Source organism: Dryobates pubescens, chromosome 19 (assembly GCF_014839835.1).
Source record: "Dryobates pubescens isolate bDryPub1 chromosome 19, bDryPub1.pri, whole genome shotgun sequence".
In the NCBI taxonomy this organism is placed as follows: Eukaryota; Metazoa; Chordata; class Aves; order Piciformes; family Picidae; genus Dryobates; species Dryobates pubescens.
The window spans coordinates 22,203,832-22,228,880 of record NC_071630.1 but is presented as its reverse complement, the minus strand read 5'-3'; the positions used below and the strand labels follow the sequence as shown (position 1 = coordinate 22,228,880).

The 25,049-nt window shown below is 39.9% G+C and overlaps 1 protein-coding gene across 2 annotated transcripts in view; it reads right to left on the bottom strand.

The window, feature by feature from the left end:
• Positions 1 to 3,160: 3,160 nt before the first annotated feature.
• NFATC3 (nuclear factor of activated T cells 3) overlaps positions 3,161 to 25,049 on the bottom strand; it is a 67,267-nt gene continuing 45,378 nt past the window's right edge. Inside the window, exons 6-11 of one of the 2 annotated variants that reach the window (XM_054169897.1) lie at positions 24,415 to 24,555; positions 23,543 to 23,598; positions 22,826 to 22,952; positions 21,137 to 22,186; positions 12,884 to 12,985; positions 3,161 to 4,718 (exon numbers count right to left, since the gene is read on the bottom strand). In XM_054169897.1, coding sequence (XP_054025872.1) covers positions 4,591 to 4,718; positions 12,884 to 12,985; positions 21,137 to 22,186; positions 22,826 to 22,952; positions 23,543 to 23,598; positions 24,415 to 24,555 — 1,604 coding nt within the window. In that variant the 3' untranslated portion in view covers positions 3,161 to 4,590. The remainder of the gene's footprint in view (positions 4,719 to 12,883; positions 12,986 to 21,136; positions 22,187 to 22,825; positions 22,953 to 23,542; positions 23,599 to 24,414; positions 24,556 to 25,049) is intronic. The other variant, XM_054169898.1, reaches the window with a different exon arrangement.

The following is a 25,049-nucleotide window of genomic DNA, read 5'->3' as shown; positions in this document are numbered from 1 at the left end:
CTCAGTTTAGGAAAGATGTTGAGATGCTGGAAGGTGTCCAGAGAAGGGCAAGAAAGCTGGGGAGGGGTCTGGAGCACAGCCCTGGGAGGAGAGGCTGAGGGAGCTGGGGTTGCTTAGCCTGCAGAAGAGGAGGCTCAGGGGAGACCACCTTGCTGTCTACAACTATCTGAAGGGAGGTTGTAGCCAGGTGGGGGTTGGTCTCTTCTCCCAGGCAACCACCAACAGAACAAGAGGACAGAGTCTCAAGCTGTGCTAGGGGAAGTTTAGGCTGGATGTTAGGACGAAGTTCTTCACAGAAAGAATGATTTGCCATTGGAATGGGCTGCCTAGGGAGGTTGTGGAGTCCCCATCCCTGGAGGTGTTTAGGAAGAGGCTGCATGGGGCATTTGGTGCCATGGTTTAGTCGATTAGATGGTGTTGGGTGATAGGTTGGACTCAATCATCTCGAAGGTCTTTTCCAAGCTGGTTAAGTCAATTCAAATCTATTATATTCAAGGGTAGTAGATTTCCTACATTTTTCCCTTCATAGGCTTCCTAGCATTTTGTCTGTCACAAAGCCAGTCTCAACTAGATCCTTGTGCATTCTGCTCAGCCCTGAGGTGAAGTATCTGTGTGACTGCTGTATTAGCAGTGGTAGCAGAAATAGGGACTTCAGCTTCTGCTGGCGGCAGTCTGTCTTGGTTGTCTGTCATTTTGTTAGTGGCTTCTGGGCCAGGCTATTTTCTATCGGTGTTTATGGTTAGGAAAATACATAAGCTAGTCCACTCCTTAGTTAGAAATAGAAGCAGCACTGGCTTCACTGCAGCTTGATGCAGAGGAAGTGTAGAAGTTGTGAATCTTCTTACCACCTGTTTTGTTCAGTGCAGGTAGGACAAAACTCTCTTCCTCTGACCTGTCTGCATGTGAGATTTCATGTATTATTCTTGCTTGCTGATGTTTATTTTGTGGGTGTTGTAGTGAGAATAAAGTAACTCGAGTATATAAAGGGGAAGAAGTAATTTCAAACTCTGTCATCCTAAACCTCCCTGTTGGTTGGAAATAATGAGTAAAAGTGAAGTATCATGAATTTCTCAGTTTATGGCAAATGTCTGCATCTTTGGGAGGCTCTCAAAGTCTCAGCTGTATGCCTTTCAAGGAAGAAACAGGAAAAGAAAAGGGAAGATCCAGGCTGCGAAGTCAGATACAGCTTCAGCATTACATTGTGAGTGGCGCCATCTCCCAACTCTGCAGTATGAGCACATAGTAATGCATTTCCGTTCCTCTCCTTTATTTGAACACTAAGATTTCTGAGCCTAAATGCAAGTTTTTCCCTTTATTTCTGCAAGTAGCACTGCAATCATAACTTACAAAACTGTTTAAAATACAAAATGTACATGAAATTACAATACAAGGCTCTGTAAACATCTAGAACTTATTCTTTATTGTCCCACATTTTTAAATATAAAACTTCAATTTGAACAGTTTCCAAAGCTCAAGGAATGACATCCATTATGAGTATCAAAAATAGAGTTTCAAAGCTCTGTTTTTCTATCAGAACAAATCTGTCGGGTTCTTTTCATTCTTTGGTTTCAAAAGGATGGCAGTTCCCCTGATAACAGAACAGGTTTTCTACAGAAATTCTGATTGCCATGTTCTAGTACTTTCAGAAATCACCCCACCCCACCTCCCCCTTGCATTAATACACTGCCACTTAATTTCTTGCTTTTACCCTTGATCTTTGTCTCTCCTTATAGTAAGTTACATCATCGTTAAGGCTTTCCTTCAGGATAATATACATTATTACACAGTTTTGGAAAACTACTTCAGGGAGAAGAAAGGACTTAAGGGCAAGGAAGTGGATGCCAACAAAATATCACATATCTGTTGTAGAATTCAATTTGCATAGTCCAATAGAGATTGTGTGCTTTTTATATCACTAATGTTACACAAGATTAACAGTCTTTACCTACATTATCACACAAGCTACAATAAAATTAAGACCCTTGTATTAAAGCTTTTACAAGGCAAATACAAAACTGCTTTAGTATCCAAAGCTATATTTTTAAATTTTATTTTTAAATAGGAAAGCATCTCTATCTCTACAGGCATCAAGGTATTTAAAGGCATCAGAAAATTTAGTGCATAGCAATTCTGGATTGTTTGGGCTCCTATACTTTAGGTACAGTGTAAATTCCAGCTACTTGGAGAACTTGCCAGGAGAAGTCTGTACCGGTAGGATAAAGGAGCAGAAATCCCATAGAGTATGAAAAGCTTTTCAGTTCGAATCCTTCTATGAACAATGGTTAATGCAAAAGACCCAATACATGAATGAAAACTGGAACATGCCTGGCCAACACCACTCACTCAAGACAATTGCATGTTTTACAGAGTGCTGTCTGGTTTGGGGGTTTTGTTTGTAGTTTTTAAAGAAGTGTTAAAAGATTTACTATTTCTGAGCACGTGAATCCTTTTCTTGGATCTTTAATGTCAGTGAGTAGAGGACAAAGTAAAGCACCATTGCTATGGGGCAACTACAGTATCACGCTTTTTACCACGTGCATTTAAAGATCTGCACCACTGACCAATACATTCACAAAAAATGATGCTTCAGATTCCCAGCATGCACGTGGTGGCCTTGCATTCACTTGTTTGCAGTAGTTGTGAAATATCAAGATGATGATACTCTCAGGTTCCACTCACAAAAGGAGAAGTACATGATACAGAGTTCTCACTGCAACTGTTTCATTTAGAGCATCTTTCAAAGTCCATGATTCAGCTGTTGCTAACATGTGATTGTGGCTACTGTAATGGTATGGCTTGGATGCTGACTTCCATTTACCTACGAAAGGCTCAATGGAAAATTTCCCCCATAACTGTCTGCAAAAACACATCAGCACAATCTGTGTTCAGTCCTACAGGTATTAATGCAATAAGCCATGGTGAGCCTCTTTAAGACCACTTTGCTGGACTTTTCAGAGTCTGTAGTAATTGCCTACAGAAAGAGGCCTGTGCTCCTATCTTGGTTTCACAGTCTACCTTCCACGTGAAGCCTTAGACCACTGAAATGCCTAAAATTGACTGAATTAATTCCAGTGAAAAGACACTGTGTATTTCACAATTTGAGCGTATTTGCTCTTAATTTTCATTGGAGCATCACAGCTCACCCAAATGAGGAAACTAAAAGTAACATCTTCAGTGTTTGGAGTGAACTTCTGATCCTCCTCTGCCGTTACTGTTGTACTCTGTGTGCTCCACACCAGGTGGCTTTATAAATGACCGTGTCTTCTCAGGGAGGAACATGTTTCTGGCCCAAGCAAGCAGTTTCAGATCCTCTCCTAGGTTTCTAATTATAGAGGCCTGACATTATAGCCCTGTATAGAGGCTGTTTCAAATGTATCAGATTATGTGGGTAAGAGAAATGCATCCTTTGAGTACATCTTGTGTGTTTCTTTGGTAGCTTCTGCTTTGCACCTTTACAGTTAAACATGAGCACCATATTCCACCCTCACCACTAATTCACAGCCAATTCCTTTTTAGCCAACTGATGTTTATGAAAAGCTTAAGTTTCAGGAACTGTAATTGTCTTCTCCTCAGGACCTCCAAGTGGCATGGTCAGGCATACAGCATATAAAAGAGAAGTGATCAAATGAGTTATTGCATGGAAAACTTGATTGCCACTGAACTGATGATTTCAGAAGTGTATTCTGCAGGGATAACAGGAACATTTAGATCCTTAGCAAATACCGCAATTTCTCCTGTATCTAACATGGCTTTGATGTTGCTGTTCTTTAATCTAAAAGCCTATGGCTCAAATTGGATTACAAATGTAACTTCCTAAGAAAAAGCTATTTCAAGAAGGAGCCTGTGCTAAGAAAGTACAGGAAGATTATCCACAAAGTTATAAAAGTTAAATTTTTGGAATGTCATTTCTATCCCAACACTTTCATGATGGAATGGTCTTTTTGCAGCCTATCAAGTAACATTTTTCAGTTTATAAACGAGTGCAGCTCTACATTTGGCTTTGCTTCCTATGAATCTAAGAAAACACTACAGTATTTGTATACACAACAGCTTCCATGGCATTGGCTTCAGATGACAAGCATGATTTGCCACTGGAAGATCATATTAAAAAAGGATTAAACAACAGAAGCTTTAAAGGCTTTCCAAAATGACCAAAAGGTGTTACAAACTATCTCTAAGGGAAAACAGGACACTGAAGTTGTGTATTAAATCTTTTCCCACATTCAGTACTGTGAATATTATAAGAGCAAACTAACATCTCCACACATCTGAAGCACTTACAATATAAAAGGATTCTATTTAAATGCAAAAAAGCAAAGCTTGTTTGTAACTTCAAAACAGTTAAAATATCTGGTGTAGATTCTGTGTCCATTTCAAGAAGTCTCTTTACAGCATCTGAGGAACTAGAATTAAAATGCTCTGTCTCTACATCAAAAATGTAACCCACTAAAAGGGCTTTGCAAGGATCCACTGTTCCAGTTCATAAAGGCCACAGAGTTGGAAGCACAGGAAGTCTAAAGAGGAAGAGGATGAAGAAATACTCAGAGAAACTGTTACATGTACATGGATGTTCAGTTGTAAGCTTATCCCTTACTGGATTCCACCATCAGATATTCTTGTTTCCAGAGATCCAGGACATGTATGTGCAGACTGGCTGGCCACTGCCATTCCATGTGACACTGAGATCTGTGACATATCTCTTCCTATGATCTCATTCACTGCAAGAAAGAGGAAAAAAAAACCACAAACACACAAAATTACAAAAAAAATCTAAAAGTGACTCTGCTTTCCAAAAGGCAGAACTCAGTAGTGTATCCCTTTTAAAAAGAACTATTTCTATGCTAAGACTTGAAACAGTGACGTTTCAGAGGATGAATGAGGAGCCTAATTTCAGTAACACTTGAGCAAGGCAACTAAAATATAATCCTAATTTCTCTTAATGTTGCATTTTGTACTTACCATAATCCATGCTGGAGAATCCCAAACACACTTGAAGAAAATAAGGCACATACATATTCCTGACAATCAGGTAACTGAAAAGCACAGCATAGGTCAGATTCCTCCACAGAACTCTTTCTCATAAGAGTGTTATTGGCACAACAATTCAAACAACTCTTTAAATCTACTTGAAGAAGAACTTGGATTTGGGGTAATAGAATATTCTTTTTAATAGTATGTATCTATTTAATTGGCCAGTTCTCTGGATACTTGCATTGCTAAAAATTCACTAGCAAGAGCTTCCTTTAACTTTTCTAGAGTGAAGAATGAAGATCACATCAGTTTGTGTCTGTCACATTCAGCAAAAAATAGTTAACTGTGGAGATGAAAAATACCACATTGAATAGCAATGGTAAATGCTAGAGAAATATTCTAACTAAACTATAAATTATTTAATAGAGGTGGCAGGCAGGCATGTTGTTGTCCATGACTGCCTGGCAGGAGGTATACAGCATCTTTTTCATCAAGACTTTGAATATGCTGAATTACAGTAACAAAAGAAAAGCCTCTGGCATGAATTTATTTAGACCTTCTATAAACAGGCATTTAATGGGGTACTTTTGTTGAGTGAGGACCATTCCTAGACTCTTTTGTTTTGCTGGTAAGCTGCCTCTACTGAAAATCTTAACAGATTTGGAACCTAGGCTTTCACTCTTGTTCTCCATTGGGTAACTTCACAGAACAATACTGATGTACTTCACCACTTTTCTTAATGCTTTCTTAATTTTCCATAGCAGGATTTAGCTTCCTATGAACCATTTCTGTCTAATAGAAGCATAACAAAATCAGTCTACAGGTAGCATAATTTGCTGTCTGTTTATGGAGTGCCTGCAGCAGAGCATAAGTGAGTTTGAAAGACAACGCAGTACTACTGTGAATGTATACAAAATTCAAACAAGTTTTGTCTCTTTGTTTACTTTGGAAATCTTTAAATTGCTCTTCTGTCATACACTCACATGTAACCATGGAGGACACCTGTCTTATCTAACAGTCCATCACTGGCAATGCGTCTGTCTTGCATGAATGCAAGGACAGCCTGTTAAGAATACATATTAATAAAGCCCAGAGGGTCAAACTGTTCAGATGAGCTATGTCACAACCAACTCCCTCCGGCATCACAAGACTTGCAATTTACTGGGCTTCAAAAACCTCTTTACTGCAATGAACTTAACTGGCACTATGACACTGAAAGTGGCATGACTGCAGGTAGGATACTTTTTCAAGTATGTTTACTCTCCCAACACAATGCAAAAGTAAACAGCTGTTCAAAAGCAAGACCTTTTTTTAAAACCAAAACCAACCACAATTTAGCTAGTGAAGAACTTTGTTCTGTCAGGGCACTTACTAGCTTGCTATAACCCCAGGACCTCTGTTATCTATTGTATGCTACCCAGCAGTTGCTTCATGCAAATCAAGTATTGCTGATCTTCAGTACTACTGACACTTTGCTGAGAGGTATAATAAAAAGTAACACAGCTAAATACCTTCTGTATTTCAGAATTGTTATTACTTCAAGTTCTGACACATCTATGTCTGTACTGGCAACATCAGAACAAACTGCTCTGCACTGCTGCAATGTTTTGCAGGTCCCACAGGCAAAGGTGCTTAACTGACAGCATGTACCCATGTGGCATTACATGTCACGCTGCACTGTGAACACAACAGCTGGTCATGGCAGGGTTATTTGCTGAAGTTATGCATCATTTATTACATAAAATATTGAAGTTATAGGTAAGTATGTGGTGTGCTTGTTTATATTTCCCCAGTAATGACTGATTAGTTTACAGGGAGTTGTTTCATAGCTAAGTGCAACAGCTCTGTCACACCTTTCATTTTGCTGTTGAAGAACTCTTTTGGCAGTACTGTTCACATGTGTCTAATACACATCTACCGTGTTTAAAGGAAATGCAAACTTTACTGGAGTCATTTTACTTGCCACAGTGACTTTGTTAGGATTGCTAATTCTTAAAATCCAACCACTCTTCAAGTGTACCCTTTTAAAAAATTATTATTGTCAGCCTCCACCCTACCCCCCAGTATCTATAGCAGTGTTTTGTTAGAGCGCCAAGCAGGCCTATATAATAGTCCATAATCCTTGTTCCTACTGTGTCTGGCAAAAGTGGTGTCACTTCTTTGCATACCACAGCTTTGTGACTAACTCATCTTCCTATCTGGTATTTGCCAAGAGTGCCCATTTCAGCTGTCTGGAAATCTTTAAGCAACCGAGGGAGGGGGGAAGCCTGCAGACTCCAGAAAACATACATTGGTTTAGATTACGTAGAGATAGTGATAAAAACACTTCAAAGAAAGCAGGGGCTGCAGAAACCTGCAGCTGAGATCAGTGTTCTATCCTGTGGTGCAACAGTCAGGCTGCCAGGTTTGAGACCACGGGGTAGGGTGGTACTTGGAATGACTGGGTAACAGGCTCAGTGAGGCATGGGCCTGCTGACTGCCCAGCACGCTTACGAGCCATGTAAGGGACGAATGGGGATAGTACCCTTCTAGGATGCAAGCTAGAAGGAACAAATGAGCACATTTAAACCGGGAAAACAACTTTTCTACAGAAGGCTGGTCTCTTAAAACCTGGGAAAAAAAAAGGTAAAAGAACCATGTTGAGTATTTCCCGAAGTTAGGCTGTGCAGAAGTCCCTTGGAACAGCTCACTGCAGCTACATACAGCTTGGTTTTAAGGCATCAAATAGTGAGATGCCTACATATATCTAAATTGACATTTATCAGCATTATTGCATCTTTTTGACAGTGGAGTTGTATAAGATAAAGTCTAAAGGGTAAATCATAAAGTAATTTTTAAAAGTGTTTAAAATCCTGTATAGAAATGTACAGGGCTGAAGGTGAAATCATATGGGTTTTCCTTTTTTGTAGTTGTTTGTGGTGGAGAAAAACATATTAGTTGAAAGACTACAACAGAAATCCAAAGGTTACTGTTTGAATGCATATCACCACCTTCCACACAGGACCACTCACAGAACATTCAGTGGTCTGTAATCAGAACAGAAACTTAATTCATGAGCATAAACACAGGTTTTCTATGTTGTCTAGCAAAATCCATGTTCTTAAGTGACAGATGGAGAGAGGAAGTCAGTGTGAACAGTCCTGAGAGGATGAGCTCAGGCTACACTGAAATGCTTTACAAACAAACAAAGATTCTTTTCTCTACTTCCAGTGAACCTTTTATTCCACCTTTGTTTTCAACTATGGGGTAATGTGACTAAGCTCTCCTAGAAATACAGCTTGAAAGATTTTGCATGCCCTTAAGCTTAACCTTGAAAGCCACCCAGTTAACTAGATAGTGGGAAGTTAAGATGCATGGCATTATATAACATATCTTTTCTTCCTTCAGCACAAGTTTCTAGAGAAGGCTGCAGATCTTGTTCAGGATTCAGTAATTCAGATCTCAAGTATGTTTAATGGCTGTCTGGTTTGTGTGCCAGGTTCATTTGTGTTGTAACAGTTTATGCTTCTGTTACCTCTTTGAAAAGAGAACGTTTCTTGAGACTTAACTTGGGAAACTTAAGAACAGTTATGTGAGTAGGACTACAACTGTTCCAACCTATTACCACCTTCTTTGCCCCTTCTACCCCCCAGATTAAATCTGTGCCTGTTTGGTATATCTGGTGCCATGTTCTGATTACTAATTCCATACCCTGGACGTTTATTGTCAAGAGGTGAACCAGAAATAGCTTACATAATAATTAGAGGCCTACATGATATTTAGTACCCACTGATCACCTACAATTGTTTTGGATGATAAAAAGTGTTACCAAATGGTTTATGTACCAACATTCCAGGTAGCTAATGTCAACATCATAACTGGATCAGATGAAAAGAGGGGGTGGCACACAGGGCACCTCATAGAAATGGGGCCAGTTCCTCCACTACAGAAGCACTAACTGCCTTTGGACACCTTGGTTGTCAGATACAGCATGGATCACAACGCAATACAGGTGTGTTTATTGTGGATTTTTTAGTCTGCAAATTGGGCTCTCAAGTGGAAATTATTTAAACAACTTTCCTGTGTCTATTTGATTTCTTTGGCACCTATCCCTGACTTAAAAATTTCACCTGTTACTTCATTTGCAATAGTTCACCTTTTCAATCCCTAATATTTATACAGTGTAAACTGGCTGATAACTGTATACCGATAGTTAAATTCCCTTCTGCGCAGTCTGTTTTCAACATGGTGGGGAGAGAACTTTCTGCTACAGCTAGACTAGATTGGACCCATCAGTTTGGGTGGTACTGTAGTTTTGTATAGCAATGGTTTTTGTGGTGGTGTTTCATTGGTGGTGGTGGTTGGTTGGTTTTATGGTGTTTAGGTTTTTTGTTTTTCTTCATCCCCATCTGTGCTGTATTTAAAAAGCACTGCAAGCAATCTGGAGGCTCAAGTCAATATATAAAATCAAGTAGCATACTAAAGTTACTGTTCCAGCTGTCTGCCACATGAGCAGATAAGACGTTCATGAAGATCTAAAACTGTTGCAGTTTACAATCCGAAGTTTTAAGTTAAACTCAAATGAGGGTGAGCAGCTCAGCCATTTGTACAGTGAGTGACACAGAACCAAGGGCACTAATTAGTTTTATGAGCTGTCCCAGTGGAGATGTGTCCTCTGAGTACTGCTGGCCAACTCCTCAGGAGACATTCTTACGTACAGAAAGGTAACCATGGTAGCCAACTGAACAGAACAAAGCTCTTGTTATGAAGCATGACATCATCATGAAAACTGCTGCTTTTAATAAGTTGCTGAGTGGTTTGGATAATTTTCTTTAAATGACTGATTTAGAGTAACAAGTTGATAGAAAAGGAACTGGTGCTTTGATACTCTACTCTGCCCTGGTGAGACCACACCTGGAGTACTGTATCCAGTTTGGGGCTCCCCAGTTTGAGAGATGGGGATCTCCTGGATAGTGTCCAATGGAGAGCTCTGAGGGAGATGAAGGGCCTTGAACACCTCTCCTATGTAAAAAGACAGAGAGCTAGGGCTTTTTAGTCATGGTCTCTTCTCCCAAGGGGAGGTTCAGATGCAGGCTGCCCTGGGTGATCCTGCTTCAGCAGGCAGTTTGGACTTCATCTCTGGAGGTCCCTTCCAGCCCCTAACATTCTGTGATTCTGTATGATACATTTGTAAGATCACTGCTTTTTTTCACCACTGGTTTAATCAGGTCTCCAAGATCACCTTAACGTAGTCTCTCAGGGTGAGGCCACCAATAATTTATCAATCTGTACATCTCTGCCACCATTTTATTATAGGTAGCATGTTCTACTCATTCATTTTTCTGGCTGGAGAGTCCTACCTGATTCAGCATGACTTCATTCCGAGTCTTTGGTCATGTTAGTTCTCTTGAACCAAAACGCTCTCCTCCAGTTAAGATGTGGGCACATAACAATCTATACAGTACCATTTGTTCCTTCTCTGCTCATTTACTAAATATTCCTAGCACTTATTCACCTGTTTAAGACTACTTTTAAACAGTACTGAGCAAGTCTTCATACAACTGTTCATTTTCAATTCAAGAGGACTCTACATGAAACAGGGCAGAGCTTGTCACTGTATATATGGAATTAATGCATGATTCTTTTCCTTCCTGTACTGTAATTTCTGCTTCTTTAACTGATTTTCTTTAATCATAAGGCCTTCCTGTAGAGGTTTCCAGACAGTTTTTATCACTGCTCTGAATATCTGAGCAGTTACAGCCTCACACCACCTTCCAGTCCCCTGGCTCCAAATCAGTCTTGAGCAACAGGTTATACATTACAGTTAATAGTTCATCTGTTGCTTACTCTTTCTGAGCTGTTCTCTGGCACAATATCTAGTTGAGGTGAATTGTCACTGTCTGCTTCTCTGTCTGTTCTGAAACCATTTAACTGACACTTCAACTTGCGACCAGTCTTGCAACATCTCCCTTTTCCAAAGGACTGTGGCATAACTCTCTAGTTCCTCAACTGTAAACATCAACACAAAAACCCTTTCAAAGTTCACTTATTTTAATTGAACTCCTAATTTGCTGTCTGTTGGCTGGGTTTCACATTTCACCTAATCATTTTCATGTTCTTTTGTTTTCTGTATTTGGAAGCAGCTTGTATTCTGTCTGACTACAGGGTGGCTGTACACTTCATCTGAACCTTCATTGTTTGCAGACTGCGTGCAACTATTTTACTCTTTTGGCTACCTATTTTTTCTTAAATGTTGTTATTTTTCCATAGGTTTCCCTTTGAAATTTTTTTGGAAGCAGTTCCTTTAGACCAAATAGAGAGATGTTTCCCCTTGTGGGTTCTTTCCACGACTTGGTGCTCCATAAAGAAGTCACTACCCTTACACTCCTGTAAAGGATGGCTGCAGTATTCCATTAGTGTACTTCCTGCCTTTGCACACTGTGGCTCTCCTGTTTAGTAGTACAATTTAGAAGCTGTGCTCTAATGTAAGCCTGGCAGTTCAGTCTGTAAGCATGCAGTGCTACATTAGCATGTTTTCCTGTGTAAACATAGCCAGGTACTAATGTAAGAGCAATCTTTCTTATACCAAATACCCAAAATGCCCATTTTAAATTAAAAAAAAACCAAAGGTAATATTTCTCAGTTGTGTTGCTCTGATGCTAGCAGTTGTGTGTAAACATTTCTGTCTGGACCTGGGTTTCTGTTTGTGTGCCTTTTAAAAAGGCTGCTGGTGTAAGTTCTGTAATTTCAACTGTGGTGGTTAGTTGATAATAGTGGTATTTGGGAGTTATTTCAGTATTACAACTGAGTTTTCAGCTTTCAAGAACTCTTTCAACAATTATTCAGTATCTACCAGATTGAGTTACGCAGTTTAGAACGCAGAAGTAGTCTAAGCTATAGCTGGGATTTTACCAATTGATTTACTGTTTCAAGATCCAGAAACACCAGTTCAGTGTGAAGTCCTTTGCCTAGTTTTGCCATTCTAAGTAGTACCTACTTGCTTATCCAAATGTTATTACTAAGGTAAGGAAAGCAGAATGGAGTCAAATTTTTTGACCAATATTGTGATTTCTTTGTTTCATGGGCAAAATGAAGATCAGTTTATGCTATACTATAGGGGCTATACACAGAACTTGATTTCTTTACTGTCAACAATCACTTGTAGCTATTTCCCTTTAAAGAAACTACAGGGAAAGCAAAATGTGTTATATATGTAGACACACATATATAAATACATACTGGGGAAAACAGTGGGAGACACAGTATAGTGTTCTGACATTTTAGGCACGTTTGCAAATACAGAGAAAAACAAAAGAATGACTATAAACACAAACAGGACCAATATACCGTGTGTCAGTTTCTCATATCCTGGCTATTTGACATAGTCATAATGCATAGTTAGCTTGCTTATATCTGACATACAGAAGCTGAAAGCATCTTAAAATCCAGATCATCTTTCCCAATTAGTGCACATTGAACTACAAATGGGTTTATGATTCCATATTGCTAGTACTTAGACTGGCAGTGCACATCACTGTATACAGCTGGTTAAACTTGCACTGTTCCATCTCTTTAGAAAAGGAGAAACATTTGGAATTTCTCAGTGTTACCTGAACTGGTCACTCTACAGCTTTGCCCCTCTTTGCTTTAAGATTTTAATGCAGTCTTCTGTTGTTGTCACTAGATCCTACAGCACTCAAAGTTCAGTGGCAGCTCTATATGCTTTACATGGAGGTCTTTACTGAGTGAGTGCACATCTGGTTCCCCACTTCTGAGCTTACAGCTATTCCAGAACAAGCAGGTGTCTAGTTACAGCAACACTGAGCTTTTACATAGCACCTTTCACTTGCAGTTGTTAAGACTATTCAAACAGTTTCCCCTTTGCTTCATGCTCCAATTTCAAACATTGAAGCATTTCAGTAAGCAGACTCACCCTCTAGATTTTCCACATAGGAGTTGGACATGAGTGCTGAATGTTGAGTCCATTTCTCTGTTGAACCTGATGGCTGGTATTCCAGGTCAGAGATAAAACTGTCTGTGTCAGAGAAGAAGACAGACATAACTACTGACTGGACTAAACCAAGAAGTTACAGTTCACTCAACCAGGAAGTGACTTTTAGTTGTCTTTTAATAGCACTAACTTCAAATACCCAGTTTCATTCACAGCTACTACATATGTTGACATAAGTAACTATTTATAGATTATCAGAGCAACTATTAAAAACAATTTCTCTTATCCTGTATATTTAGTTACTTTGCAGCTAGTAGCCAGAGTCATAAAGGTACTTTTTGGATGTCTGCCCTGTTGTATCATCATGGATGCTATACAACATAAATCTCACTTTAGTATTTGCATTTGTTTAGAACATTCCTCCTGCCCTTCTCAATCCACTTACTGTGGTCAAATTAAGTCTTGTGCTCCTTGAGAGCACCTCTACTGAACGAGGTAGGCAAAAGAGTACTAATAAATAAACCTTTATTTTTATTTCTCTTTTAAACACGGGAAACTCTTGCTGTAAACAGCTGTTGGCTTCCCCTTGTCAGGTTATCTGTAATTTGCCCAAGGTAATGAACTGCAGTCAGGCCACACACAGTGTGAAGCATTGGAACACAAAGTATTCTCTTGGTAGGGGTCACGCCATCAGACAAAGACAACGTGACACATCACAAGAAGGTGCAGAGCAGTATTCCACTGAGCCATTTTTTCTGCAGGAAAAATGAATGTGGAATATTGTAATTCATACTTGAACCAGCAAGGGCCTGTTTGTCCAGTTGTGAATGGTAACTATGCAAAGCTTACAAGGCTATACTAGGTTGGGTTTGGTGAATTCCTCCCCCCACCAAGACAGAGTTTAGTAAACTGGACTTTAATACAATTAACAAAATTTCTCTGGAAACTGGCTAATTTCTGCCTTCTGGCTAGAGCCACACATTTCCTTTGCCAGCATGGTTTCTAAGCCCTGCTTGGAGATGACTCCTGGGAGAATGAAACAGTCTCTTCTTACTTCCTCCTGAAATTCAAGCAGTTCAAATGACTACTTTGGATGACTTCTTACACTTGGTTGTATAAAGCACAATGTTGCATGGATTTCAGCAGGAAGGGAAAACATCATTTGGCTTTTACTGAAAATGTTCACTGCCATTTTGAAGGAAAGGAGTAGATGAACAACAAGTTCTTGTGAAATAATAGGAGATTAAGGAAAGGATATGTATTTTATCCCCCAAACTGTAATAGAACCAGAAAAAAGTGACATTTAAATAAAGATATAATGAATCCAGGGCAGAAAACAACCTAGGGATGAAACACATTAGCTTTTACTGGCAATCCTTTTTAAAGCTCAGGCTTTCAAAGGAGCAGACAACAAACACACTGACAAAAAGGCCTCCAGAGAGCACTGGCATTAATTAACTCTTTTAAGCAAGTCTCTGCGCCATAAAGTCTGCATAGTTTATACAGTAAGGATTCTCTGTCACTTCAGCAGGGAAATACAATTCTGAGCTATTACTCTAACGTATGTCATACAGAGGGATTCTGAAGTTCTTGCATGCCCTAACAAAGCTGCTGCCAGGACTGAGGGTTTGCTTTTATAAATCCCTGATAAGGTATGTCATGCATAGAACATACAATGTGGCTCCAGCCAGCACCTTCTGGAATGAAGCACGCAGTTGCTTTGGGCACACAGTACTTGTTACTTGTGAAACATGGCAGATAAAGCAACAGCCTTGAAAAAGTGTAGTTTAGCATGAAGGCTTTGTTCAGTGCACACTGGAGTTAAATAGAACTTGGGCACCAGCGAAACGTATATTAAAAATGCCTTTCTACCTCAATTTCATAAACATGTGAGAGAGGTTTTTCCTTCCTTAAGCAATTCAACACCCATTTTAGTACCCAAAGAATACGAAGCTAAGTTTGAAACTATTAAACTGGAGTAAAAAACCAGCACTTACATCCTACAGATCTGTTTAATGGATCAAAATTTTACACTTTCAGGAACCACCTCTTTGTCCTGGCTGCTTTAAATAAAGCTTAAGAAAAACTTTAAGCCCTTAATTATCTGCACCAGATGTAGGTCAAAGCAGCAAGTCAACTTCAAATGGGAGTTCTCCTATGGATACAGGTGGAGCAAAAAGCTACTGGAGTTGTGCCACTTGGTTTTTAGGATCTCTTCCCACAAGGAGTCAGGCGATATTTTTTTATTTTTTCATGGTGCTCTATCCAACTAAAAGTTCATTCTGTGTATCCTGTACTACTCTATTGGACTGAAATAGGATGTGGGGGCAACAGCTCTTAAACTAGAGGATGTACTGGGTTTAGAACAGGAGGTCCCCAAAATATTCTAGAATGCAAGAGTGTTTATGGTGGCCCTGGAGTACTTGGCACACAGGGAAGTTTTGGAACAGCTTCTGCGGGGAGAAGTTTGCTGTAGTTGTACAGGAGATGATAGGAGCTGTCTGGATTGGGTAGGACTGCACCATCCACCTCTTAATTTCCATGTTTCACAGGACAGATGAGTGAACTACTGTATTTACAGAGGTGATGAGAATCAGTAAACCTCAAAGAATGTTATGGAAATACTGCAGTTCCTCAGGTGCAGGCTTTCTGTCAACTCCAGGTAGACTTACCAGCTGCATTCATTGTGAAGAATCCCTGCAGCTATATCCCATTGGTTAGTTCAGTATATTTAGCCTGGTTTTGACTCCACATGACCAGCAAGTAGCACAGTGTCAACTTTCCCTGAAAAAAAAAGCTGCCAGGCTATAATTAAGCCTCAGTCTTCTCTGGTGTGGAGCAGCCAGCTGATTCTGTTGGTTTGTGATCAAAACCAGTCATATGGCAGGCCGTATCTGCAATGGCAAACTATCAAGGACATGGTGGGCTGCCTTGCAAGGTACCATTTCAAGCTGTAGGACAGGTGTTGCACGGTGGAAAGCAGCGTAAAGCACCTGTGTATTTTTGCCAGTGTCACAAGGGCATGCCTAACTCCTTCCAGCTCCACTACTGTTGCCAGTGCCTGCACTGTAGATGTGCCACTTGCATTCAGAGTCAGTTCCTAACCTGTTTAGTTCTTACATGGGAATCTTTTTGTGCAACTAGCTGAGCTTACTTTGAAGTAGTTACAAGGTGTTCTGTGGCTCTCAGAAGAGCGCAGGGAGTTTCACACATTAGCTGGTCATAGGTACCTGGGGATCTATCTTTAGTTCTTTACACCCCAGCAGTCTAACTTGTCTTTTCTCAATAGATGCTTGCCTTGTTGGCTGACACAGATTCTATGAACACAGTGATTGAATCCTCTGGAAGATCATCCTTTTCCTGTTGACCACCCCAGCTGAATAACATTCTCTTCACCTTTTTCACTGTTCCAGGCTTTTCCTTTCCAGCAATTGCTCACTCTGGCTTTCTCTCTTCTTCAGAATACCCATTTCTACAAGTAGACGCCCGTTCTCTTTCAATGTATCTAAGGTTCTGCCTTATCTCCTTACTCAACTTCAAAAATCTCATTGCAGGAGCCCATAAGCTTATGAGAAAAATCTGGAATTGTAAACTGCTTTATTATCTCCATACTGCTTGACAATATAACCTTAATCCACAGAGTATTAGATAAGAGTTGGAATGCAACCTTATGAGACCATTTATACTAAGAATTTTCAAAATGGGAATATTCTGAGAGTTCCATGTACAAGGCATTCTTGTCACACAAATTCACACTGGACATGCTGCAAGATGCACTATTTTGTTCTGTGCTTGGAAGACAGTAAAAAACCTGAGTTTGGGATCTACATCTCAGGTGCAACTCAAGTTTGAGTTGCACCAGCAAGAAGAGTTTTTTTTACTGCTCTCCTGCACACTAAGATGAACCATAGCATTCAGTATTTTTGGTGTTTGTACGCTTATGGATGTTTATGGATGCTGTTTGGCAGGACTCTGCCTCAACTCAGAATGACCCAAATGGTAAATATATCAAGAAACACAAAATGCAGTCATTCTTCAGTACTTTCTTACTAGTTTCTACTGTGATTCTCCAGAATTTAAGCTGAAGCTACAGTAAAGAGCTACCTGTAAGGACATACACGCTTGCTAGCTAAGATCAGAATAATCTCTGAGCTTCCCAGCAAGACAACGTATCAACTACAGAGTTATCACAGAACTGTTAAGATGAATGAATGGAAATGGCTTGGAATTCTCCATGGAACGTGTCTGACAAAGCAGACTTACTGCTTTATGTACACAAAGTGGTTAGAAGATTTCAGTTATGATTTATAGTAAATCCACATACTGGATTTTCTGATCTCCAGCTTTATGTAATGGAGATGCAATGAGTAATAAAGTGTAAGAGGATTAGTAGAAGGTCATCCCAATTTGCTGAACAGCCTATCATAATACCTTAAAAATGGTTAAACACATGTTTGTTAGAAGCCTCATTGCTGGAGAAAGCCATGAAATCCAAGGCAAACTTGCTCCTAAACTGCAAATCTCAAGAGATTAAATTCTCCATCAACAGTATTAGAATAGTTTTAAATCTAACACTTGACCACCACGCATGGGGCACTTCTTAAAAACAGTGTGTGGCAATCACCAAGGCCTCAGCATATAAATAGATTGAGTCTACCTTTGGCTAGCTTGGTTTCCAAGTGGGGTAGAAAGGGGAGCTTTATTTGAAGAGTATAAAATAGACTGCCAAGATAGGGGAAAGCATGCAAATGACCCCCTGCCAGTTTCTTGTCATTCAACTCTTTGGTTTACATCTACTTACAGCCTTAAACTTTCCACTGTCTAAACAGGAAAACATTAGCTTGAAGAGTTAAGCTGACTTGCTGAAGGATGCTAGGGGGAAAAACAAAGTTGAAAAGACCTAGGGAATAGGAGGAAAAGCAGAGGGGACAGAGACCAAGAGCTGCTTTTCTGTAGTTCTAGTCCAAAAGTTTACCAGTTTATGTAGACTGACAGTGCAAAGCTCTAAGCAGCAGAAGTAGTGTTTTTCAGAACACCTAAGCCGTGCACACAGTACACATCACTTGGAAATTGTCTTATGTTTGAAATGTTTTCTGTAGTATCATTGGCATTTCATACCTAGGTGTCCTTCTGCATTTTTGGTCCTTTGTTTCTAAAAGTGGATTAGGAAGTATTTTCTGTAGGAAGCAAGGATGAGAACAGGGGAAGACAAACGAAAGAGCAAAATCTAGGTAGAGATTAGAAAAGGACATCAATCAGCCTATTGAATAAATGAGAAAATGAAGAGCCACACAAGCTTCATTGGAGGTTGGGAAGTCTACTTTATGTAGACAGACAGGGGGTCTGGCTTTACATTATGTAACCCTCTGACTCTGAGCAGAGCCCAGCTTGCTCTGACTGGTACAGAGCAAAGGAACACACCGTTATTTTAGCCCGTGCTCCATTCTGGCCACTGGTGAGTGTACTGGTGAATCCATGTGTGTTGCAGCCTCAGGAGGTGCCAGAGTGAGACTAGTACAGATGCTCTTGGCTGTGTAGTTCTGAGTTAAGTACTGTACTGGGGGGGATTTAGTCTTGCTTAAAGGAATATATGTAACAGCTGTCTGGACAGCCACTTTGCTAGGTGGGATGGGGTTTTTTGGTTTGTTTATTTTAGTTGTTGTGTTTGGGGGGGGGGGGGGGGTTGTTTTGGGATGGTTGGTTGCTTGCTTGAAAAAAACCTTAATTGATATTGTCTGAAGTGAAACACCTTAGTAATTCTAGGACTACTTCTGTCATGAGGTAGGCACTTCTGTATTACACTCAAATCTTGTTAAAATTGCTTAAAACTTTATTTTTGTGGCAAAGATGATATCTACCATGCTAATCTTGAAATAGTTACTGAGAAGAAGGAAGATTAGTTACGCTGTCAGGATTTTTTGAGGTTTACTTCTTTTAAGACTACTGACTTAGTAATCCAGACATGATTTGGAAAATTTTCAGTTGTCTTTACTCCAGTGTTTTATTTGGAGATCTTCAATTGCCTTCTTAATTGGAAAATGTGTTTCTAAGAGTTACCAACTAAATAGTCTCTGGGAGAACATCCTTTATCCACATTCATTTGTATATGCAATTGTGTTAGGATATTTCTCCTTTATTGTTACAACATCAGAATAACTGATTTGATATTTATGTCTAGCTCCTTTTGTACAGGAGCTAAAATTGAATTATACACAATAGAGAAATTGAAATAATTTCTTAAAGCAGAGTAATATTGTAGACACAAAAAATATTTCTGTCTAAGCATGCTGGTTTTATTATTATTTAAAGCTGATTAAGCAGAGGAATTATCTACTCACGTTGAGAGACCTCAGCTGCTTCAAGATTTCTGTAACAGCATGTTTCAGACTAGACATCCAATTTGGTTTTGCAGATTGGACACCAAGAAAACACTGAACTCAAGCCCTCAAGCAACTGTCAAATGGCAGCAATATGAAACCAAGCTGAAGGTAATGTCTGTGCTTGCAAATGGATTGTTGCTGCTATTCTCCATAGAGGAAGTGTCTACAGTTTACCAGCTAGCAGAGCTGCTTTAGATTTCTATGGCAAGCTTTATTTAAAAAGGAAATTAATAAAGCTGTGGCCATTTGCCTTGTCCACATTGATTATGCTCCTCTAAACTACTGGCAAGTGGGTACACTTTAAATGTGGATCTTGCAGCTTTCCCAGCAATTCCATGTCTTTGTCAGCACAGAAACAACTCGGTAGTTTCACTGTATTAAGTAACAGAAATAATTTCTTAAAGCTACCACTACTTGTGATATGGAGGGAAAAAGTTGCTTTCCTTCTACTGTGCATTCATTTGAATTTCTGAACAAGCATATACAAACTGCCAGGATGCTCAGAAACACTCAACACTTTAACCAAATAACAGGGGAAAAGTTTTACTGGTTTCCTCATTTCTACATCTCTTTTGTGAGTGTGGAGGGAAGGAAGATGAGGAAAAAGTAGGTTATGATAGCTACTGAAAGAGTTGTTTGATTTCTCACTCCATTAGTACAGCTGAGGAAAATGCTATTTTTTGGTTGTATTCTGTTTCATAAAGCCCTGCTCTTCTCTCACCAAGTTCTTGATAGCATCAGCCTCTTCCTCTCTTTCTAAATAAAGTTAAGTTGATGGATAAGCAGTGTTTCTAAAAAGAGAGTTTTGTTTAATGACAGAGTGGCCATTTGACTGGAAGCCCAACTCTATGATCAGTTTCTCTTATGTTCTTCCTAGTATGCTATGTTTTTAGAGGTGTTTCTTACTACATCTTTTTACTGCTGCCTGGAGGGAACAATAGCAAAGCTCCCTGACTGACATGGACATTTAACAGATGGCCTACACTTAAGTCTTTACACTACTGCAGATGCAATTAAAGAATTGCTAGAGATGAGTTTTTTAAAAAGTAAACTGCAACAGTTAAGGCTGTGGAAAAGAGAGAGATTTCCATCACCAATACCAAACACCCTCTGCACACCTTTTAAGAACAGGCACCCTGTCCTTAAAATCTCATTAACATGACAAGTTTACTTTGCTTTGCATCTATCCTCATATAGCCCAAGTTTAGGGTCTGGGAGATCTTTCTTTTCACTAAGTTGGACAGGTTTTGTAAATTAACATGAAGTATTTCAAGTAGAGAATTTTATGGCCTGGTATTTAGCAGCAGAATGTCCTTATTCCGTTCATCTTATAAACAAGTGAATTTCTCAAAGCTAGCCAGAGGGGCAAGGAGAAAGCAAACAGCTACTGTGAGCAGAGGTGCTGAATGATGACAGCATGGTCTACAGGACATGTGTGAAGCGACTGAGACAGTGAATGTGTTTTCAAAAAAAACTATCCTGCCCTTCAAAAGTGGGACAGCCCCAAGAGACAAGGCTCCAGACTACGTTTTATGCAACTCTAGATCTATTACCATGACTTTCGCTGAAATATACTAACAAGACAATCAGAAAGACTTAAAGTTAATTCCTTGTATATAAAGGTGCCCTATTTTATGACAAAAACAAAGGTCTATGGGAAATGAGACTGAACTTTATATCTACAAACTGCAGCTGATATAGTTTTAAATAAGTCATTGCTTTGGCCACCAAAATATGACTTTGTTTCAATGATTTACAGACTTACTTCTGTGAAGCGTGTTCTGAACAAAGCAACCCTCCCAAACCTACTCTGTAGTTAAAAGTACATTATATCCCAGTATTAAAATCCACTTACCATCATCTAGTGTGATGTCCTGCAGTCCTATTGTTTGGAAATTCAATTCTCTATCTTCAGGTTCTGGTTTGATGCTAACAGCTGCCCCATCTGGTGAGAAGGGAGATGAGTCGCACACGGTGTGGTGCATGAGGGCCGGTGCAGTGGTGAGAGGTGCCAGCACTGGGCTGTGTGCCTGAGGGGAGTGCTGGCCCGAGTGACTGGCTGTGGCTGGTGGTGGCGATGAGGCAGGTCCTGAGCTAGACTGGTAAGGCATGGGCTGAAGCTGTGGTGAGGAAGGCCCAGACAGTGGTGAATGGACCAAAGGGTGGGAGGCTGTTGGGGATGGGGATGAAGCAGATGCTGGATTGGTAGAATGGTATGGGACCTGCTGCAGCTGGGGAGAAGACTGCCCAAGGGATCGACTCATTGCAGGGGAAATGGAGCCCTGCCCAGTGCTTGGGCAGTGGTATCCCATTGATGGCAGGTGAGAAGATGACTGTCCTGAATGAGCTGGCTGTGCCAGTGGGTGCCCTGCTGTACTTGATGTCGACACAGAACTTGGATTAGAAGAATGAAACTGCATTGGTGGTAGAGCTTGGCAGCTAAGGTTTATCAAATGAGGTACAGCCGTGTCTTGCTGAAATGAAATAGCATCAAACCCTTGGCTGGAGGCAGAGTTCATAGGAAGACAAGACTGTCCGTTGTACACATCATTAGACTGCATAGGCTGGTAGGAAGGCCTCACAGGAGGTGTTGATGTTACCTGAAAAGACTGAACCACAGCAGGAGGCAAAACATGACACTCTTCACTTGGACTAAGGTTTCTACCTTGCATATGTGGCATGTGGGACACTGCTGAGGTCACCATTGCTGTGTATGGTGGCTGAACTGGACACACAAGGCTCCTGGGTGATGTAGATAGTAAATTGTCATGTGGATGCCCTTGCTCTGGTGAAGGCAGTTGAGGTCGGATAGAATGCAGGCCCTGGACGTTGCTTGTGTGAGGCAGGGCCAAGGAAGGTACAGCAGACAAATCCACCTCATCTCTGTGCTCTTGCTTCATTATAACTAGAAAAAGTAAAATGCTGCATTACAATCCCAACCCCTTTGTATCCTGTGATAAATACACACCATGCTTTCCTGAAAGAAATCAGTAGCAGGCAAAGGAGGGGGCATTGCAGATCTTGCAGTGACCACTGCTCCACACAAAAAGGATTGGATTCTGCTGGTTTAACTACATGTGAAGTCAACATGGAGAGATTTCACTTCTGGCACTGCTGCAAAATGTTCTCTCTCAAATCATCAGTCCCTCTGGACACATTGCAGTGTATTTTTTTTTTTTTAAGTTCTCCTTGCATCTAAATGTGGAGATTTCTTTGACGTTGGGGGACAGGAGGGGGAATGCCTAAAACCTGTTCTTACATGATCTTGCTATCCTCTGTCATCACCAGGGTTATTTAGCAGTGCACCTTCTGAGAATCACCATCATTCTCAAAGAAGAATGCAGAATTACTCCACAGAAACTGTATTTTTACCACTGCAGCTTATTACTCTACATTTCAGCTTTAAGCAAGGGTAAAGGAAGCTGTTACACAAACAATTCAAAGCTAGTCCTATACACTTGTCGAAAATGCAAGACGTTAATTTTCACTGGCTACTTAAAAAACCCCAGAATAAAATTTTACTTTTAGATTTTGCATTCAGTACCTGGTGTGTAAGTAAAACGTTGAGACTGACTTTTTTTCCTCTTGCCATTGCAGAGATAAAACTGCACCTGAACTGCAGCTGTAATGGTTTTGTTATGGTATGGAGGAACTTCAAGTATGATGTTTGCCTATATGAGAGTTGAAACAAAAGTGTTTAAAATCTCAAATGCAAATGAAACTTAATTACATAAAAGCTAAACACTTACTGCAAAACTAAAGAAACTAATACTCTGAAATTGGGAAACATCAAGTTTCTGCATATTAGATAGTAAGAAAGTATTATAAGCAAAATTATTTGGAGACCTTGTGCTTCATTAAAACATAGGTGTTCCGAAGGAAATGCTTTTAAAGATGCATCATCTAAAAGAATGCTTTGTTGATCTGCCAGAACATTGAAGAAAACCACTACAGAGGGTTTTTAATTAGCTTAATGATGCAAAAATAAATAAGGCACTTGAAATTGTCATCTTAGCAAAATTCTTTTCAGTTTTCTTTTCCCATTTGCAGTGATAAAAGAACTCACAGCAAGCAGTATTTCCAGTTCCTTCAAACCATCATCTTAATGGCTGCTCTATACTACTAAACCAATATTAGAAGTCTCCAGTCTTCTGAATCAGAACCTGATCTGCTTTACTCAAGTCTAAATTTCAGAACAAAAATGTCTACCTTGCTTTAGAAAGCCTTCTGGTTTAAATAAGAAAAAAAAAGTGTTTCTCACCCCTTGACACTTCTCTCTAATGATTTTCCCTTCTACCTCCCACTGAGGCCGTCCATCTGTGGAGAGAAATTCAGACATAATTCAAGAAAAATATATATTTCTAAAACACTTAGTAAGAATTTCTAAGATGAAGTCAAAGAGGCCATTCACTGTAAAGTACAGAGCTGCCTGGGGAGTTTCAACACTACAGAGGTTTTCCATAAGCAGCACTTTGTACATTAACAGAAGCTGCTGCTGCCACATCATTACATCAAGAGGCAGCCTCCGCTCTAAGGCTACTGATGGAAACGCAGGGAAACAAACAATCCAAACCCCATTTTTGACAGGTAATTCAATTAGGACTCAAACTTCTGACTATTCAAACAGGCTCATGACTTCATCTGTAAATCACCATGTGAGAGATAACACAGGCCATATCTTCATGCACATACCCACAGGTTATACATTGAAAACAAACACCCTCCCATGAACCAAGAGACTCTGTTCAACTACAGGGCAGGCTGTGTGTGTTGTGAGGGAAATCAGTCACCTCGGCGAACCTCTCTTTGCTCTGACCTAGCATAACCCATTATCCTTAACCTAACTCTCAGCTCTCCGTTGCTGAGCTTTGTTCAGGTTATCATTGTGTGGCTAGCACACTTCTCATGGCAATGAAACACTCAACTGGTGTGTCAGGCCACCACCTCTGTCACACTTGTAAGAAAGGTGGCTGCATTTGCACTGCAGCTTGTTGCCAGTTATCTGACCCGCATGTGCTCCTACCTGGTCACAGATACAAAGGGGGCACAGACATGGCTGCAGCAAACACCGCACACCAAACCTGAGCCACATCTTAGGACTAAAAAAAATACATCCCATAATGTAGTATTTACCTTGTCCTTTTTCAAAAAATATAATCTTGGATTCTGGAAGAAAATTGGATCCAGTCACCACCATTTCATGGCCTCCATTTACTGAGCAACTACTGATGCTGTACTTCTCAATCTGAGGAAGTTCTTGAGCAGATCGCTGAGCTTTAAAAACACACACACACCACAAATAATGTACTATTTTAATCATAGTGATATTTCTTGCATGATCCTAACTTTAAGAATCAGGAGTTAAACTAGCACAAGCAGCTTTCACATACATAGATCGTATTTGTGTCAGATTCCTTTGTTTTTGAAGTTATGTCAAAATTAATGTCATTAGAGAAAGGAAACACCAGAAATGCGTGAATCCCAAAGAGCACAAAATAGAGCACCTTAGTTCAGGAATACTGCTTTAAAAGTTACTATGGCATTTACAGACAAAATAAATTATAGAAGAAATTCAGATTGTTTCAGGTCATGTTTTAATTCCTTACTGCTAGCATTTAATAATTGAAGTCTCTAGCAGCTCATCTGTTCATTAGACAACACTGTATACAGACAAGTAACTGTATAGACTCATGTAAATTAAATGGGGTATTAGATCTTCCTCAAAGGAATTTTATTTTCCCTGAGATCTATCAGCTGCCTCTGCTGAC